Raw genomic sequence first — 19,397 nt, 5'->3', positions numbered from 1 at the left:
AGATTCCACATATAGAACTTCATTTCTTACATTTAAACAGTGGTAGCTGTCCAAACGCCACAAGTTTAAAAATGTAACAAACATATCGGTAATAACTCCACTCTTTCCAACAGTAAGCCTCAGAAAGAGCTACTGTATAATATGAAGAACACTAAATTGGCAGTCAAAAGATCTTGGTTCTTTCAGTTTATAATCTTAGGCAAGTTATTTACCTCTGTGAGTTTTATTTTATCTTAAAGATGAGGATAATTATTCATTAGGCTTTGGTAATAATTAAATGACTTAGAAAGTTAATTTCCATACTTTATATAGAGGGTTGTTGTACATACTAAAAGAGTTAAAAGAAAATCAATAGGTACATTGTAAACTGTATATAACTGAAATGAACAAACAATGCTCTATTACTTCCAAAGGCAAAGACTGTCTTATTCATTATTAAATTCCAAACACACATAGCATATAAAAGATATTTAAGTTTACTTAAATAAACAATCATTAAGTTAAATGGCTTATCAAAAACAATAATTAAAAAATATTCATGTAAATGTACATTTACATTTTAAGTCAACAAATATATATCGAGCTGTTAGCAAATGTCATGTACAAAGATGACTAAGCCATGTCCCTGACCTTAAGGAGCTCTCAGCAACAATATTACTTTAGAATTTGCGAAATGTTTACACACACATGGTCACTACAAAGATGATAAGATCAATTAGTTACACTACCTTTTAAAATCTCAAAATAATCACAAGTGAATGAGGAAAAGGAAAGTGGGGAGATTAAGTGACTTGGCCAAGGTTATACAGCTATTGGGTAGTAGACCAGGGATTACAAACAGGCTTCAAATGTTACTAAATTGTCTTCTCTTGCTGATATTTGAGTTTAATGGGCAATATCTTTGCCTTATATACAGGGTATATTAAATCACTGCAAAACTAGGAAACTTTTAAGAGTAAAAAGTGATGCTACATAGAATGGATGAGAACCATAATGTAAACTATAGACTCTGTATGATAATGAGTGTCAGTGTAGGTTCATCAATTGTAACAAGTGTACCACTCTGGTAGGGGAGGTTGAAAACGAGGGAGCTCATGCATGTGTGGGGACAGAGGATATATGGGAAATATCTGTATCTTTAGCTCAATTTTGCTATGAACCTAAAACTGCTCTTAAAAAATCTATTTTTAAAAATAAAGGATGCTATTAATAATCACACAAGGGCAAGAGGAACAAACTGAGATTATCCAGAGCAAATTGTAAGTATGCTCACCCTATTTAAATAGGAATTCTAATGTGCAAATGGCTATTCAAGTTAATTCAGTTACTTTTAAAACACTATTGTAAAAGTGTAGAATTGTCACTGAAGACTTGCAAAAATGATCACTGTAATAGTGTTCAAGGAAACTAAAAAAATTCACACCAGAAGGAGAAGATACTGTGTACATACCAAGCTGTCCTCGGCTTCGGCGCACCATTTCTTGCCTAGCACCTATGCTTCCAAGAATAGCTTCCTCAAGCTTTGCTCTCATGTCCTTTGATTTCTTAAAGGTCAAACTATTCATTCTTTCAAAAACTTTCTTTCCCTAAAATTTAAACATTAGAAAAGAAGACACATTGAAGAAATTTTCTTCTTCTTTTCCACACTATGTTTCCCCTCTTGTTCATCTTTGCAATGGCACAATGATCACTTACTTTGTACTCAAAGCAAGATACACAAAGATAAAGCAGATCTAATAGCCGGTTTAGCTGAAGGACTGAGAGATCTGTAAACCATTTTTGTAAAACTGTCTCATCTGCATTCTTGAGAACCCAAAGCAGACAGATCAAAAGACTCCGACTTGATTCTGCTGAAAAGGTAGTGTGTTGCCTGCCACTCTGAAAATAAAAAGCAGTAGAATGAGACACAAAATGACCAAAGACCATTTCTTTTTTTCAGTTGTCAGTTGTTTTCTTCTAAAAGCAATACAACAATAATTACTTTAAAATCAAATATTTCAAAAGAACCATTTGATTTAGACAATACTTGTGTAACTCATATAGAACCTTAAACTTAAGGTCCTGACATTTAATGAACCTTTCCTAGCAATAGAAGATTGTTTTAATCTATGACAGGGCTTCCAGCAGACTATAAACGTTAACAGAAAATATAAAGGGAAAAACTAAAAGGTCCTATTATTAAAAACTAAGATATCTACCAAAGACTATCAGACATGATATAAATAAAGGAAAAAAACCTGACTCTATATAAGACTATTTTAAGAGTTTTATGTGATAACAAAATGTTTATCAGGTTTAGAGAATCACTATTTCCTATCAAGGGCCACTGACAAAAGGAAAAAGTCTTAGACCACATAAAAGTAAAAAGTATTTTTACTTAGAGCATATAAATTTAAGGTAATATTCTCAACCTTCGATTTGTATTAGTATATATAGTATGTGAAATACAAACAAAAACTAAAACTAAGAACTTGTTTACAGTACCATTTATTGAATATTTACTCTTCCAGTAATCATACTGAGCTCTTCGCATATATTGCTTCATTTAGTCCTCCAACAACATTACTAAGCAGGTTGTATCATCTCAATTTTACAGACAAGAATGCAGGATGACAATAATAATAATGATGATGGGCAAATAATGATGATGGCAAAACATAACAAAATTTGAAATATGCTAGACACTATGCTAATTGCTTTTTCTTATTTAACTCTCTCAACAGTTTTATGAGATGGTATTAACTATTGTTATTTCTAGTTTACAGGTAAGGAAACTAAAGCCTAGAGATTAAGTAATTTGCCCTAGATCACATTCTAAGAAAAAGTAAAGCCACAATTTTAGTCCAGGTTAACCAGACGCCTAAGCTTATTCTCTTCACCACTATACTACATTCTAATATTTGGTTAATAAATATACTAAATTATAATAAGAAAGCAGTGGATAGGATGTTGAGAGGAATTACAAAGGAAAGCCATGACCTCAACTACTACCCTAATCTCCCCTCTATCATGAATGATGGTTTCCCTTGAAACCATCTAAAGAGATAAATATTATTACTTACTCCATTCTACAGACAAGAAAACTGAGACAAGAAGTAGTTAAGTATCAATATTTTGTGAAAGTATTTTGCAATAAATGGTGGAACTGGGATTCAAATGCAGAACGTGTGGCTCCAGAAACCAAGCTCGTATCCACTATGTTTACTGCCTTTCATGGATGCATGCACATGTAAATAAATTCACGTACATAAACTCACTTAACCACTATGCTATACTGCACCTGACCTGGACACAAATAGCTTTGACTCCCACCCCAAATCCACAGTCTCTCTCATAAGGAAAATGCTTCTTTATTTTAAAAGTAAGCACTTTCTACAGCAGAACTTTCAGGTATGCATAAATATATTGACTAAATTCTTAATGACTGATTTTTTAAAACAAAATTTTAAAATTATACCGAATTCGACATAACAGGTACACACTAACATTTCCTATACTCCCATACAAACTGCCAATAACACAGTGACACAGTCTGAAGAAAGTTGGACAAATATGAAAAAGACTCAGTATTGCAAAGATGTCACGTTTCCCCCAAATTGTTCTATAGGATCAATGCAATTCCAATCAAAATACCAGCCAGGTTTTCCTGGAAGTTGACAAACTAATTTTAAATTTAATGGGGAAAAGCAAAGGGCCAAAAATAGCCAAGGCACTCTTGAGGAAGAACTAGGTAGGACGGGGGACAAATTTGCTCTACCAGATAGCAACATTTACTAAATAGTTAGAATAATTAAGGCAGCCTGATATTGGCATATGGATAGACAAATAGTCTAATGAAATAATAGGAAGCACACAAAAAAATCCTATGCATATATGAAATTGTGACATATAACAGAGCTGGCACTATGAATCAGTGGTAGAAGGATGAATTATTCAATAAATGGTGTGAGATAACCGACTTCCCTAAGGGAAAAAAAAGTAGACTCCTACCTTGCACTATTGTACAAAAAAATAAATTCCAGACAAAGAAAGAACTTAAATGTTAAAAGGAGATATAAAAGAACATATTTATAATCTTGGGAGTAGGACAGAATTTCTTAAATAATACATAAAAAGTGTAAACCATAAACCACAAAAAGATGATCATATTTGTTTACACTGAAATTGAGAATGTGTGTTTGTTCATTCAATTAATAAATAGATACATAGAAAAGCACACCATAAATTAGTAGAAATTTGTTGCATATAAAACCAACATATATACACTACCAAATGTAAAACCGATAGCTGGTGGGAAGCTGCCGCATAGCACAGGGAGATCAGTTCAGCACTTTGTGACCACCTAGAGGGGTGGGATAGGGAGGGTGGGAGGGAGATGCAAGAGGGAGGAGATATGGGGATATATGTATACGTATAGCTGATTCACTTTGTTATAAAGCACAAACTAACAGACCATTGTAAAGCAATTATACTCCAATAAAGATGTTTAAAAAAAAATCACTATGTTAAAATGTAAAAAAAAAAAAACCTGAGATTTGTATCCAGAACAGTCTTTCTCAATCAAGTTTCTATGAGAGAATTAAGCCCTACAAAAAATTGAGGGGCTGTTTTCTCCATTCTCTCAAAGCATTAAAAAAAAAAAAGATAATTCTGGTTTGGAATTACCCATCAATCAATCTTCTGTGAAGGAAGAAATAACAACCCCAGGACTCTTATTATACATACAAGTAATACTGCAAATACAAAGTCCAGTACACAGTCACGAACTAGGCACACAAAGAAGCAATACACCATGAGAGAGAACTGCCAAAACAGATAACAGAAAAAGGTACATTAAGACTTGAGGGGGCTTCCCTGGTGGCACAGTGGTTGAGAATCCGCCTGCCGATGCAGGGAACGCGGGTTCGTGCCCCGGTCCGGGAAGATGCCACATGCCGCGGAGCGGCTGGGCCCGTGAGCCATGGCCACTGAGTCTGCGTGTCTGGAGCCTGTGCTCCACAACGGGAGAGGCCACAACAGTGAGAGACCCATGTACCGCAAAAAAAAAAAAAAATCTTGAGGTATTGAAATTATCAGACTATAAAGTAACCACACTTTCTATGCACCCTTGCCCAAAAAATAAGATTAAAAATCTTGACTGGAAACTTGAAAATATAAAGAGAAATGTTTAATTGAAAAGAAATAGCAGAAACAACAGAATTTAGAAAACTGAAAAAAATTTACCCAATAACCAAATTAAGAACTCAGTGGGTTGGTGTAATGTAATATCAGGTATAGTTAAGGAGAGAATTAGTAGACTGAAAGATAGATCAAAAGAAACATTCCAGCATGAAGCACAGGTTAACAAAAAGATGGAATACAGAGAAGAGACAAAGACAATACAATAAAAAGAACTAACGTAAGTTTAACTGGAATATGAAAGAGGAGAGACAGAATGGAGAAGAGGACATATTTGGACACATAACAGCTGAGAATTTCATAGAACTGAAGAAAGATGCTGAATCATAAATTTAAGAAGTCCAAAAAAGCTACCAGGCAGAATAAACACAAAGAAATTCAAAATTAGTCTCAACAATTGAAACCACAGAAAGCCAATTTTAAGGACACTATCAAAGAAACAACAGAAAAAAAGACAAGTTATTTTCAAAGAAGTAACAGTTCACCACAGCTGGCTTCTCAAAAGTAGCAATGGAAATGAGAAGACAATGGGAACAATGTCCTCAGCAAGCTGAAAGAAAACAGAGGAAACTCAGAGGCTATTTGTTAAAAAAGAAATCCTAATGAAAGTCAAAATAAAGACATTTTTCAAAGAAACACAGAGAGTTCATCACCACAGAAAAGAAAATTCTACAGGATGTATTTCACAAAGTAGAAAAACATCTCATAGAAGTCACAAATTTGGGAAAGAATCAAGAGCAAATAAAGTGGTGAACACATGGGCAAATCTAAATGATAATTGATTCTATATAGCCATAAAAAAAATAATGATGATGTCTTGTGAGGTTTAATGATACATAAAACTAAAGATAGCATTTAAGTAGAAAGAAAGGTAAATGAAGTCAACCTGTTTTAAGATCCTTCTATTAACCAATGTGAAAGTAAAGGTAATGATTAATATTATATTGAGGGCTTCCCTGGTGGTGCAGTGGTTGAGAATCCGCCTGCCAATGCAGGAGACACGGGTTCGTGCCCGGGTCTGGGAAGATCCCACATGCCGCGGAGCGGCTGGGCCCGTGAGCCATGGCCTCTGAGCCTGCGCATCGGGAGCCTGTGCTCCGCGAGGGGAGAAGCCACAACAGTGAGAGGCCCACGTACCACACACAAAAAAAATTATATTGAAATTTAAGAAAGCATATTCTTATTTGTAATACAATCACAAAAAGAATAGAAACAGAATGTATGACTTCCAACCTAGTAGAGAGGAAAAAGTGGAATGAGGAAAAAATAGAATGAGAAAAAAATGATCCAAAAGAAGATAATAAATGAGACAAAAAGAAATACATAATAGGGGTGGGAAAACATGAAGTAAAATTAAAATGTTAAGTACATTAATTATACTAAATGTAAATGGGTTTTAAAACTCTAGTGAGGGCTTCCCTGGTGGCGCAGTGGTTGAGAATCTGCCTGTCAATGCAAGGGAGATGGGTTCGAGCCCTGGTCTGGGAAGATCCAACATGCCACAGAGCAACTAGGCCTATGAACCACAACTACTGAGCCTGTGCGTCTGGAGCTTGTGCTCTGCAACAAGAGAGGCCGTGATAGTGAGAGGCCCGCGCACCATGGTGAAGAGTGGCCCCCGTTCGCTGCAACTAGAGAAAACCCACGCACAGAAACGAAGACCCAACACAGCCAAAACAAACAAACAAACAAACAAAAACTCCAGTGAAAGACAAAGATGAATAGACCAGATTTTACAAATATAAGACAAACTCTAACCATATGCTGTTTATAAAAGACACATTTAAAACATGAGAAAAAACAATGAAAGTAAAAGGATGGAAAAACTCATGCCATACACACACACATATACACACATACACGCTAAGCAAAAGAAACCTAGCATAGCTATACCAGTATTATACAAAATTGACTTTAAGGCAAATAAAAAATAAGCATTACAGTTCATGTTGACAAAAGGTACAATCCATCAAAAATATAACAATTTTAAATTAGATATTTCATAATAACGCCTCAAAGGAAATAAAACAAAATCTGACAGAATGACAAGAAATTACACCACCACAGGTGTAGCGGGATATTAGAAAAAGTGAACAGAATTCAGTAAAGAGAAAGAAGATTTAAACAATAGGATTAACAAATTTGATGTAATGCATGTAATGAATAAATATAGAACGTATAACTAACAAATGAAGAATATGCATTCTTTTCAAATATGTGAGATATTTGCAAAAACAGACCATGTACTAGACTATAAAACAAACTCCCACAAATATAACGAATTATGTAGAGTAAGTTCTCTGATCATTCAATTAGGCCAAAATCAGAAGCAAAAGGATTACTAGAAATTTTTGTATGACTGGAAATTCTCAAACAAAAACAATTTAATAGCCCCAAAATTTAAAAAGAAATAATAATGAACTTTAGATATATTTTGATGACTAATGAAACTGTTACCTACACACTGTGGTATGTAACTAAAACAATAATTAAAGGAAAATGTTTATGATTAAAATATGTATCAGAGAAGAAAGGATGAAAATTAGTGAGTTAAGCATCCATCTCAAGAAGTTAGAAAAAAGAACATCAATATAAACCAAAAGAAAGTAGAAGACAGTAAATAATAAACATTCAAGTGAGGATCAACATTGACCCCAAATTGGTTCTTTATACAAACTAAAGAAATATACAAATTTCTGTTGAGAGTGATTTAAGACAAAAGATATAAAAAGCCAGTCGCAGAAATAAAAATGCTTATTTCTACTATAGATGTTATAGACATTAAAAAGATCATAGAAGATATCTGAAACAACTCTGTATGCCAAGAAATTTGAATAAATTTCTGCTAGAATAAAATTTATAAAAAACAGTATAAAAAGAAATAGAAAACTTGAACAGTCTTACAATCATTAAAGAAATTATACAGGTAATTTTAAAACTTTCAAAAAAGAAAACTGCAGGTATAGATGGCTTCACTCATAAGTTCTCCAAATATTCCAGGAAGAAATAATTTCAATTTTAAACAAGTACTTTCAGGGAACAGAATAAAAGGGGAAATTCCCTAGCTCATTTTAATTGGCTAAGCTACCCCTGATTCCAAAATCTGAATAGAACATTATGAGAAAGAAAAAAATCTCACTAACACAGATACACAATCTTAAACAAAATACAGCAAACCAAATCTATTAATATACAATCATGAAAAAGTTGGGTTTAATTCAGGAAATCAAGGTAGGTTTAACACTAGAAAATCAACTGAGAGGGGTCACAGCAAAAGATTACAAAGCAAAATAAAATGACAGTCTCAATGGTGCAAAAATGCATGATAAAATTCAACAACTATTCATAATTACAAAAATAAAACTCTTAGCAAACTAGGAACAGAAGGGGATTTCCATAATATAACAGAGGGTATCTTAAAAAAAAACCAAACCCCCAAACCAAAACCTTTAGCACCTATGTTTAAGAATGAAATGTTGCAAGTTTCCCCTTTAATGATGCCAACTATCACTACTTCTATTTAACATTGTACTCAAGGTTCTAGCCAGTAAATAAGTTATGGAAAAAAAACAGAAAGGAAGAAATGAAACTGCCAGATGATATGATTGTGTATGTAGAAAAAAAAATCTATACCTCTGTTATTAGTTTAGCAATTCTGCTGGAAATAAACATTATTGTTCAAAATCAATTCTATGCCCACATAAAAGCAATCAACAATTAGGGAGTTCCCTGGTAGTCTAACAGTTAGGATTTGGCACTTTCAGTGCCGTGGCCCAGGTTTAATCCCTGGTCAGGGAACTGAGATCCCATGAGCCGCGTGGCACGGCCAAAAAAAAAAATAGCAACCAACAATTAGAAAACAATTTTTTAAAAAGATGACATTTATGAGACTATAAGAATATAATGTTATATACATAATTTATGTGTATTATACATTATCATATTATATAATTTTATAATATTACTAAAATATTTTAAAAATATCAATGACCAACAATACACCTACAAAAGATGTTCTGGGCCTCTGGTGAAAGCTATAAAAGTTTATGTATGTGCAGACATTAAAGAAAGCCTAAATAGTGGGGAGATCTAACATATTCAAGGATTTGGGGATTCAAGCATGTAAAAATATTAATTTTCCCAAAAACTGATCCACAGATTCAACACAATCTTACTTTAAAATAAGACGCTTATCACTTAAGTGTATGAAAAAGCAAGCCACAAAAAAAGAAAGAAATCTTTGAACCACTTATAATTTACAATGGGCTTGATCCAGACATATAAACTACTATAAATTATAAGCAAAGGCAGATGATCCAATGGAAAATGGGCAAAAAAACTCTAGATACTTCAAAAGAAAAAATACAAATAGGCATTTATATGAAAAAGTGCACACCCTCATAATACATCAGGAAAATGAATGCTAAAATGAGATATAATGATATATTAACCAAATTGACAAAAATTTAAATGTTTGAATATTCTAAGTGCAGATGAACGAACATATGAAGGAACAGAAACTCTCATACAGCAGGTGCAAATATAAATTAAGACAAACCTTTTGGAAAACACCATAGCATATCTAGTATAGAAGAGGGTACACATATATGACCCAGCAAATTCCACTCCTAAGAACTACCCTAAATAAAAGTGTGTACATGCAGACAGGAAACATACAGAAGTATCTGTAAGACTGTTATTTGTAACCTAAGATCAGAAACCATTTATGCATCTATCAATAGAATGGGTAAATAAATTGATCTATAGTCAGACAATGGAATATCATGCCAAAATGAAAAATCAGTGAATTACAGCTACTTTTTACCTCATGGAGGAATATTAAAGACATAATGTAAAACTAAACTATAGTATTTAGGGATGCAAACTTAGATGGTGAAACTGTTAACAAAATTATGCAATTAATTCATTAGTTAGGATAGTGGGTGGCTTGGTGGATAGCTGTGGTGGGAAACAGCAGGCTAAGGATTTCTGGAAGGCGTTCAATGTTCTATATTTTGTCCTGAATTGTGGTTACAAAGATAATCATTTTAAAATCTTTTGTAAACATTTATATTTATGTTTCATGTACTTTTTCATCTGTGGTATATTTCACATAAGCAAGGTTTTAAAAAATGAAAAACAAGGTCAACAAAACTGAGAATAGTGGTCATTTTGAGGGGAGCAAGGGATTGAACTGATGGCAAACTGGGAACTTCCAAGGAAATTGCAATGTTCTATTTCTGAAGCTGAGTGGTAGGTACACTGCTCTTTCTTCTATTATTATATTTTAATTATACATGTACTTTATATATTATTTTGTATCTACAATAGCAAAAGCAAGTAAAAGAAAACACTGAAAAACTGGAATTCATCAAAATTAAAAACTTTTGCTCTTCAAATGACACCATCAAGAAAGTGAAAAGAGGGACTACCCAGGTGGTCCAGTGGTTAAGAATCTGCCTTCCAATGCAGGGGGACATGGGTTTGATCCCTGGTCGGGGAACTAAGATCTCACATGCCGTGGGGCAACTAAGCCCGTGTACCACAACTACAGACCCCACACGCTCTGGAACCCATGCACCACAACTACAGAGCCCACGTGCTCTGAAAGCCCATGTGCCACAATGAAAGATCCCGTATGCTGCAACTAAGCCCAACACAGACAAATAAATAAATAAATAAATATTTAAGGAAATAAAAAGGGAAAAGATAATCCACAGGAGAAAATATCTGCAAATCACATATCTGACAAGGAATTTATATCTAGAATATATAAAAAAACTCTTTCAACTCAATAACAAGAAGATGAATAACACAATTTTAAAACATTAAAGGATTTGAATGGACTTTTTCTCTAAATAAGATATACAAAAAGATGTGCCAATAAGCAAGTGAAAAGATACTCTCAGTATCAGTAGACTTTAGGGAAATGCAAATCAAAACAACAATGAGATACTACTTCATACACACTAAGGTATGAAGTATATATAATAAAGAGATAATAGTGTTGATGAGGATTTAGAGAAACAGGAACCTTTACTCATTTCTGGTGAGAATTTAAAATGGAGCAGCCACTTTGAAAAAGTTTAGAAGTTTCTCAAAATGTTAAAGATAGAGATACAATATGACCCAGCAAATCCATTCCTAGGTATCTACCCAAAAGGAATGAAAACATATGTGGACACAAAGACATGTACACAAATGTTCATAGCAGCATTATTCCTAACAGGCAAAAAGTGGAAATGATTCAACTGTTCATCAACTCATAAATGGATAAAAATCTGGTCTATCAATATTTAGGAATACTATTTGGCATTAAAAAAAAAGTACTGATACATGTCACAACATGAATGAACCTCAAAAACATTATGCTTAGTGAAAGAAGCCAGACATAAAAGATCACAGTGTATAATTCTATTTATATGAAATGTCCAGAACAGGCAAATCTATACAGCAGAAAGTAGGTTAGTTGCTGCCTAGGGTTGGTGCTGTGTGGAAATAGAGGGTGACTGCTAATAGGCTTCAGGGTTCTTTTTGGGGTGATGGAAATGTTCTAAAATTAGATTGTGGTGATGGCTGCATAACTCTGTAAAGATACTAAAAACCATGAAATTGTACATTTAAAATGGGTGAAGCTTTTGATATGTAAATTATCTCAATAAAACTTTTTAAAAAGTTGTCTAGTAAGCTAGCTTCCATAAATACGATAGCAGTTTTCTGAAAGAAGTCATCTAAAACTTTTAGAAGTTGATCTTGTTTTATTAACAGTTTGTTTACTCCCTGCCTCCCTGTTCTTCCCTCTTGAAGAGGGGAAAATTACAGGGCTGAATGAATATCAATTTATTTAAATATGAAAAAGTATAAATCTTCACAGATTAAAAATAAATATTCTCAACTGATAAATAACTGAGACTACTTCTTAGGCTGACAAAGAATAAAATGGATTTTAAAAATGAAGAAAATAGGCTGTAAGTAAGGCAACCTTCAAAATTCTAAATGACAGAATATAGAGCTTTATACCATAAAGCTTGAGGTAATTAATAATTTTAAAAACAACTTAGTACCAGATAGGCAATATTCTCAAAACCTTAATGTTTCCACAAAATAAATAAAACTCAGAGTACTTCTGCATCAGCTAGTACAATAATCTCAGTTATTAAAGGGTATATCCTTGGAAATATCTGTCTTTCCAGATAAAACTTCTGTAGGAGGGTTGTTTTTACCGTTGATGTGAGGAGGAAACTGCCGGGCCTTGTTAGCTGAGGAACTGATGTTCCTGCAATTGCCATGGCAACTGTCTGGCTTATCATGCTTCCGCTCTCACTCTCATAATCATCGGTGGCTATACAGATTGGTCTTCCTCGTTGATTGTGAGTTTCTGGAAAAAAATCACCCAAAAATAAATAAAGAAAACTTCTGTTTAGCTTAATTAACAGCTATTGAGCAAGCAATTCCCTTTCTTATTCTCCTTTACTCTATAAAGAAAAACCTATTAACATATACTGCTTATCATTATATTTAATTCTTGTAAAAAAATAATTTAAATATTTTAAACATTAACTCATTCCTGTAGTAATATTTATAGTTTTGTAGAGAACTTTAACTTGCTAGTAAAGGAAAATATAATAATATAAATTTCTGCCTTCAGATAAGGAAACCCACTTTAGTGATCAAAATACTGGGAAAACTACTCTACTATTTGTCTCTCAAAGGGAAGGAGATGCTACCTTTGTATCACCAGCACCTACTGATAATACATATTAGATACCAGTAAAATTTTTTTAATTGAACTGGAAGTACTTTATCAGGTTAATTGCTAGTTCAAATGCAACCTACAGTGTTTTCTCTAAGGCAAATGAAGGAATTTAAGTAAATTCTAAAAATGGAAAGCAAGAGGAATAAAACTTTGTGGGTTCCAGTTTTTAAAAAGTAACAAAACTTCAACTTATTAACCCAGTATTAGCAATAAACATCACTGCTGTTATTCAGGTGAATATTCATTTCAATTTTATGTATGTGAATAAAATCGAGACTGAGGGTGGTGGACATCTGGCAAGTTTTCTCATATTGTTTTTTTCAGATGAATGGTATACACTCACACAAAAAACCCTATTTCCTAATAGGTAGGGTATAGAAATGCTATAAAATCATTATTTAAAAATTTGTCATAAACACTTACAGAAACCTTGCAGTGAATTTTCTCACAGAGTCAAGTTTTTCAGAAATATGTTATGTATTTACAGTGTACCTATGTCAGTGTAAGTTTCCTTATATTTCTTCTCCTAAAATAAGATCACCTTTGAGATATTTTCTGATACTTTTAAACACTGAGATTTGCCTTTAGTTTGTCTTAAATATACTAAGTACCTGTAAAATCATACAGCTGAGGAACAGTTTCCATGATAATGCCAATCAGAGGCAGATACAACATAGCCACCCGAGCCTTTATCTGGGGGTCAGAGTACCGTGGGTCTGAGTCGTGACTGGATAGTAAATTGTGTACCATATTGATGACTTTCTTATGCAATCCAAACAGTCTATTTAAAAAGAAGATGAAGAAGCAGCTGCAGTAAGGTCACAGAGATTAGTTAATATCTTTAGAGCAAACAGTAAGTCATGGTACTGAACCACTTTATTCAGCTTCTTAACTTTGCCACATATCTGCATGTATTCCTATAAAACACTTCTCATTTTAAAATTAATCGATGTCCAAAAAATAAATAAAATTAATGAATATCTCGCTGTACAAAATAAGAACTGAGGGAAAAGGAAATACTATACAAATTCACTTAGGAGTAAATCCGAATATTTTTTCATTAACTCCTTAGGGCATTTTAATATTAAATAACTTAAAACCAGTTACAGTTATATTTTAAAGCAAAAAAAGTAAATTTTAAGTAGTTGTAAATTTTATTTCATCAAATAAAATTTTTTCACATTTAACCAAAATAAACTTTATTTCCTTTATCTAAAAGAAAAATCCTCTACCTAATGGGTTATGTATTCCATGGCTAGGGTTGCCTTCGACACCTCTATTTAAACTGAACTTCCTTGCTCATTTGGGCCCTTACAACTTTCTAGACTCCCAATCCCAAGTTTCAACTGGCTAATACACTAGCAAGGATCACTCTCATCTTCACACTTTTTTGGCTTCTCTTCTTAGACTGAAGTTGCTTTTAACTATGAAAACCATTCTAAAGAAAAATTCATCCAACTTCAACTGCCCATAATGCTGTACCTAGCAGCTGTTTCAGATCTTATTCTCTCTCCTTAAGCCTCTCATCATCAATCTCAATAGAAGACCTTACCTCCTACTTTCTTTTAGGAAAGAAAAGCCGTTCTGAATTTGCTCTGGCCAGGTCTTTTAACACATCTCCATCTTTATAGCTACCAAATCACCTTTCCTTTCATCACAGAAAAAATTCTTTCTTCAATAGCTTCAATGTCCCTCCTCGCTAAGTTCTTCCCTTCTTTCCTATCTTGAAAATACATGTTCACTTGAAACTAGTTTGCTCTGGCTTATTTATAGTATTTCTCTTAGTAATAAACTATTATATGATTTCTCTAGTAATAAACTTCCTGAATGTGCAGTATATATCAAGTGTTTTTTTTCCATTTACTTCCTAATATCTACTCTCTTCCTCTGAAACTAAAAGTTTTTGAATGCTTACCACATGGTATTGTACCCCTTTCATCATTTAATAGCTAAATGATTTTTCAAAGATACTTAACCTCTGTTTCCCTATCTATGTATGAAGGTAATAACCTACCTCATAAGGTGGCTGTGAAAATTAAGTTACATAATTTATGTAACATGCTTATTAGCACAGTGCCTTGCACACTGCCTTTTTCAGTAAATATTAGCTTTTCCCTTTTAAGATCACACAGCAGATTTAAAAACTAGGACTGGAAACCAGGTATTCTTCCTCCAGGACTCTTAGCTTATCTACCATTTTATGTAGCTGTATATGAAATCTACCTGGAGATTCTTCTTCCTTCCAGTTTTTATTCAGAAAGTATATTTTTAAATACTGTCAAGAACTCCATCTAATGGACATATCTCAGATTTCATTTTCTAGCTCTCTGCTTGACACTTTGTCATCTTTTATGTTTTCTTTTCTTCTCAGTATTTTCTCCAAAGAGTTCCCATTATTCCTCATATTCTCCATCATTCTTCCCAAGTCTCAGATTTTAATCATTTGCCTTTTATGTTCTCCCTTTCAACTTGTATCACCAGTGATGATTCCCAAACCTGGGTATATATTTAACATCTCTCAGCAGCTACCAGCGCCAGACTTCAACCTATCTAAACTCTACCCACTGGTCTTCATGAAGCCTTTTCATGTGTCTACATTACTCAACCACATTCAGCCATTATACACATACATACATACATACACACACACACACGCAGGACCTGTCATATCCTATGCTAGATGTTGGAGATAAGACATTGTCCCTGTTCTTTTTTTTTTTTTTTTTTTTGGTACGCGGGCCTCTCACTGTTGCGGCCTCTCCCGTTGCGGAGCACAGGCTCCGGACGCGCAGGCTCAGCGGCCATGACTCATAGGCCCAGCCGCTCCGCGGCATGTGGGATCTTCCCAGACTGGGGCACGAACCCGTGTCCCCTGCATCGGCAGGCGGATTCTCAACCACTGCGCCACCAGGGAAGCCCTGTCTCTGTTCTTAAAGAGCTTGCTTTAGCAAGAGAGAAACACAGACACAAAAATAATAATTCAGTTTTACAAATGCTATAATAAAGGTGCTAATCTTCAAAACTAGGTCTGTACTACAAAATTTGCATTTAATCACAGTATCCTGTTTCAACGTTGTAACTTTCTAACTGCAATGAAGACTTCTAGAGAGCAAATCTTTGGTCATTATTAGAACATATGGGGCTTCCCTAGTAGCACAGTGGTTAAGAATCCGCCTGCCAACGCAGGGGACACGGGTTTGAGCCCTGGTCCAGGAAGATCCCACATGCTGTGGAGCAACTAAGCCCGTGTGCCACCACTACTGAGCCTGCGCGCCACAACTACTGAAGCCCGTGCGCCTAGAGCCCGTGCTCTGCAACAAGAGAAACCACCGCAATGAGAAGCCCACGCACCACAATAAAGAGTAGACCCCGCTCACTGCAACTAGAGAAAGCCCGTAAGCAGCAACAAAGACCTAACACAGCCAAAATTAAATAAATTTTTAAAACAATATTAGAATATATTATTGCTACTCAAGGAATTATTTTTGATTACTTAGGAGGCAGAAGGAATAAAAAGAAAAACAATCTTCTTAAGGGTCTATCTAACCAATGTATGTTGTATTTTATCTATGTAAATATAAGAATGTAAAACTTAGAGATGTGAGTCTCTCATAGTCAATCATTCATTCACTGTCTATACCAGACACAATTCTAAAGCAGTGGGAATACAGCAGTGAATAAGAAAGAAAGTGCCTGCTCTCGAGCTCACATTCTAAGGGAAGGGGACAGATAATGAACAAACAAGCAAATTTCAGGTAAGTGCCTCGTAAAAATAAAACACGCTTATCTGGTTAAGAATAATTGTGGCAACGGCAACACAGCTATAATTCAGATTGGGTGGCCAATGACAGTGTCATTGAGAAGACACTCTTTGAGTGGAGACCTGAAGAATCACAAGGAGGAAATGCCTATGTGGAGATCTTAGGGCAATTTCAGCATTGCTTCAGACAGAGAAAAGTCCTAGTCCAAAGGCCTTAAGGTGGGACAGGGTTGGGCCCATTAGAGAAACAAAAAGAAGGCCAGGATGGCTAGATTTTAGTATGTGAGGAGGAAGGAGAGTGGCAGTGTAGACAAGAGCTAGATATATAGGGCTTTGAGGTCCATTATTAAGTCTGAATTTTATTGTAAATGCTATTTTAAAAGCACACACTTTTAACTATTTTAAAAGTTAAGTGTGCTTTTTAAACACATTAAAGAGTTTTAAGCAAGGAAGTGACATAATTTAATTTTCATTTCTAAAAGACCATGTAGGCTGCTGGGTAGAAAAGGGATTTTAGGGAGGGAAGAATGGAAGCATGATTAGGGGAGCAGCAGTAAAGACGGAGAGAAGTAGCTAAACTTGGGATATATTTTGGAGATAGTATTAAGGCATTTGCTAATGGACTGGGTGCAGGAAAGAGTGAGAAAAGGAGGAAACAAGCAATGGTAAAAGCTTATAATCCTGTATATTACAATTTAAAGCCCTTCCAGTTATCTTTTTTAACTCAATAGACAAAGTAATAGTGAACACAGTTATCACAGCTTTCAGACTTGATAGAAAATCTTTACAAGTGTCAAAGGAACCACTGTGAAGACCAGCTGGAAGAGATAAAAAAGAAGTAAAGAAGTCTTTCATAGGTCCTATATTGTTCCACAGAAATGTATCTATTTTAATAGAACTGATCCTTCATGTGAGAAAGAAACCTCATCACAAAAATAGTTGACTGTTAGAATTCTCTATTTTTTATCAGACACTGCTGAACACCTACACAACATCTCCTTCCCCTGTCTTCCTTCCTAATAGAATGTAAAAATTTTCAGGTATACATTCCTGCCCCCTGTGACTCAGGGGAAGCTGACTCCACTCCCCCAGTTTCTGAAGCAGATAGATCCAATCAGACTAGCCCTGCTACTTAAAGCAGACAGTCAGTAAAGCTGTTTCATTACCAGTGTGAGAAGAGATAAATGTTAATTAACTAATTGCTTCCTTAACTGAGAAGATCTACAAAAAGAAAATTATATGAACTAAACACTTTTTAGTGACAACTGATTTACATTTAGGCATGAGGTCCTTACCTTCTGCTTTGTAACAAACCACCCATGAACCAAAACCAGTCTAAGCACCACATTTGAGTAGAAGTGATCTAATCCATCCAGGAACCTGGCATTGCTCTGGTGACTGCAACAGTACAGGATAGGCAAGTGAGCCAAATCAGTCCAAAGAAAAGATGTGCATTGCATGCTTGAAAGAGGGTTTTTTTCCCTCTGTCCTCTGCTGGACATGAACAAGTGATAATCTAAGCTCAATTGCCAGAGCAACTACCTTACAGTCATGAAAGGCACACTAGCCTCAGGATAAAGCTGAGGGGTTTCTAGTAGAAGTAAGAGATATAAAGAAACAGAACCCTGATAACATTATTGAGCTGCTGATTATAGTGTGCTAAAAACCTTACCTTTCTTCCAATTATGAAAAAATAAATATCCTTCCTTTAATAAAGCCAGCCAGTATGAAGAAAGGTTTTCTGTTTCTGGTAACCAAACTTATCCTGAGGTATCAAGTAAAAATACTGGAAATATAGAGTCAAATGATTGAGATATAACAGTTATTAAAGAAAGGTAGTATGTTTAGAAGTTGTTTTCAGAGTGATTTTTTTCAAACAATGGATCCTTTCCCCCCGCCAATGACATTATATTCATTTATCAATGGCAAAATATAAGAGTGGTGGCAAGCAGGGGTGGGAGACCCAGGGTTTCACCCACTTAGTCTGTCCTCTCCATACTCCAATGTCTACACCCTAACCCCATCCTACATGCAAGCACATTAAGGACCTTTTCAGAACCTTACAGTTCTGTAGAGCACAGTGTGAAAAACTGCTTCTTAAAACTATATTCCTAATGCGAGAAGCTGCTGTTATGAAAAAAAACTCATGCCTTTCATTTGCAGAAGCTTTAGCCTTTGACAGTTTACTAAGCATTAACTATGTCCCTATCGCTAAGAACTTTACAAGCATCCCTTTTCATTCGTTCAACAAATACATCATAGGATTCTTAAAAAACCTGCTCAAAAGTATCTCCTTTTGTTCTCTGGAGCTCTTACTTCAGGTTAAACTGCATTACAAACTCCTAATGATACTATCATGGAAAAAAAAAAAAGCAATTATTACCCAAATGAGTTACAGTCATTCAGATTTTTGAAAATAGCTGTTAAGATAGAAATACCCTATAGGGATCTTAGATCACAACACATTTATAGAAAATCTATTTCTATAAATTCAAATAATCAGACAATATACTCTTCTTACTATATCAATTTCCAGTAATTCTTTAAAAGTATACACAATTTTAGAAGTTTCTAAAACCTAAGTACATTTGTTTATAGAGCAAATTTTGCCATTTGTATGATGGCAAATCATAAATTTTCCTCACAAGGAATCAAACAGATTAGTCTACTTAACTGAAATGTGCCTGCTGTATATCAGCAAAT

General features: G+C 34.5%; 1 protein-coding gene across 9 annotated transcripts in view; it reads right to left on the bottom strand.

Moving 5' to 3' along the window:
• DOCK7 (dedicator of cytokinesis 7) overlaps nt 1-19,397 on the bottom strand; it is a 194,636-nt gene that overhangs the window by 42,315 nt on the left and 132,924 nt on the right. For all 9 annotated transcript variants that reach the window (XM_059051798.2, XM_059051848.2, XM_067006811.1 and 6 more), the window contains 4 exons: nt 13,546-13,715; nt 12,402-12,556; nt 1,696-1,878; nt 1,451-1,586 (listed from right to left, as the gene is read on the bottom strand). In XM_059051798.2, the coding sequence (XP_058907781.1) occupies nt 1,451-1,586; nt 1,696-1,878; nt 12,402-12,556; nt 13,546-13,715 (644 nt within the window). The remainder of the gene's footprint in view (nt 1-1,450; nt 1,587-1,695; nt 1,879-12,401; nt 12,557-13,545; nt 13,716-19,397) is intronic.

The sequence above is a fragment of the Kogia breviceps genome, chromosome 1, assembly GCF_026419965.1.
Source record: "Kogia breviceps isolate mKogBre1 chromosome 1, mKogBre1 haplotype 1, whole genome shotgun sequence".
NCBI lineage: Eukaryota > Metazoa > Chordata > Mammalia > Artiodactyla > Physeteridae > Kogia > Kogia breviceps.
Note: the sequence above shows the minus strand (reverse complement) of the source record. Positions and strands in the feature narration are given on the sequence as shown.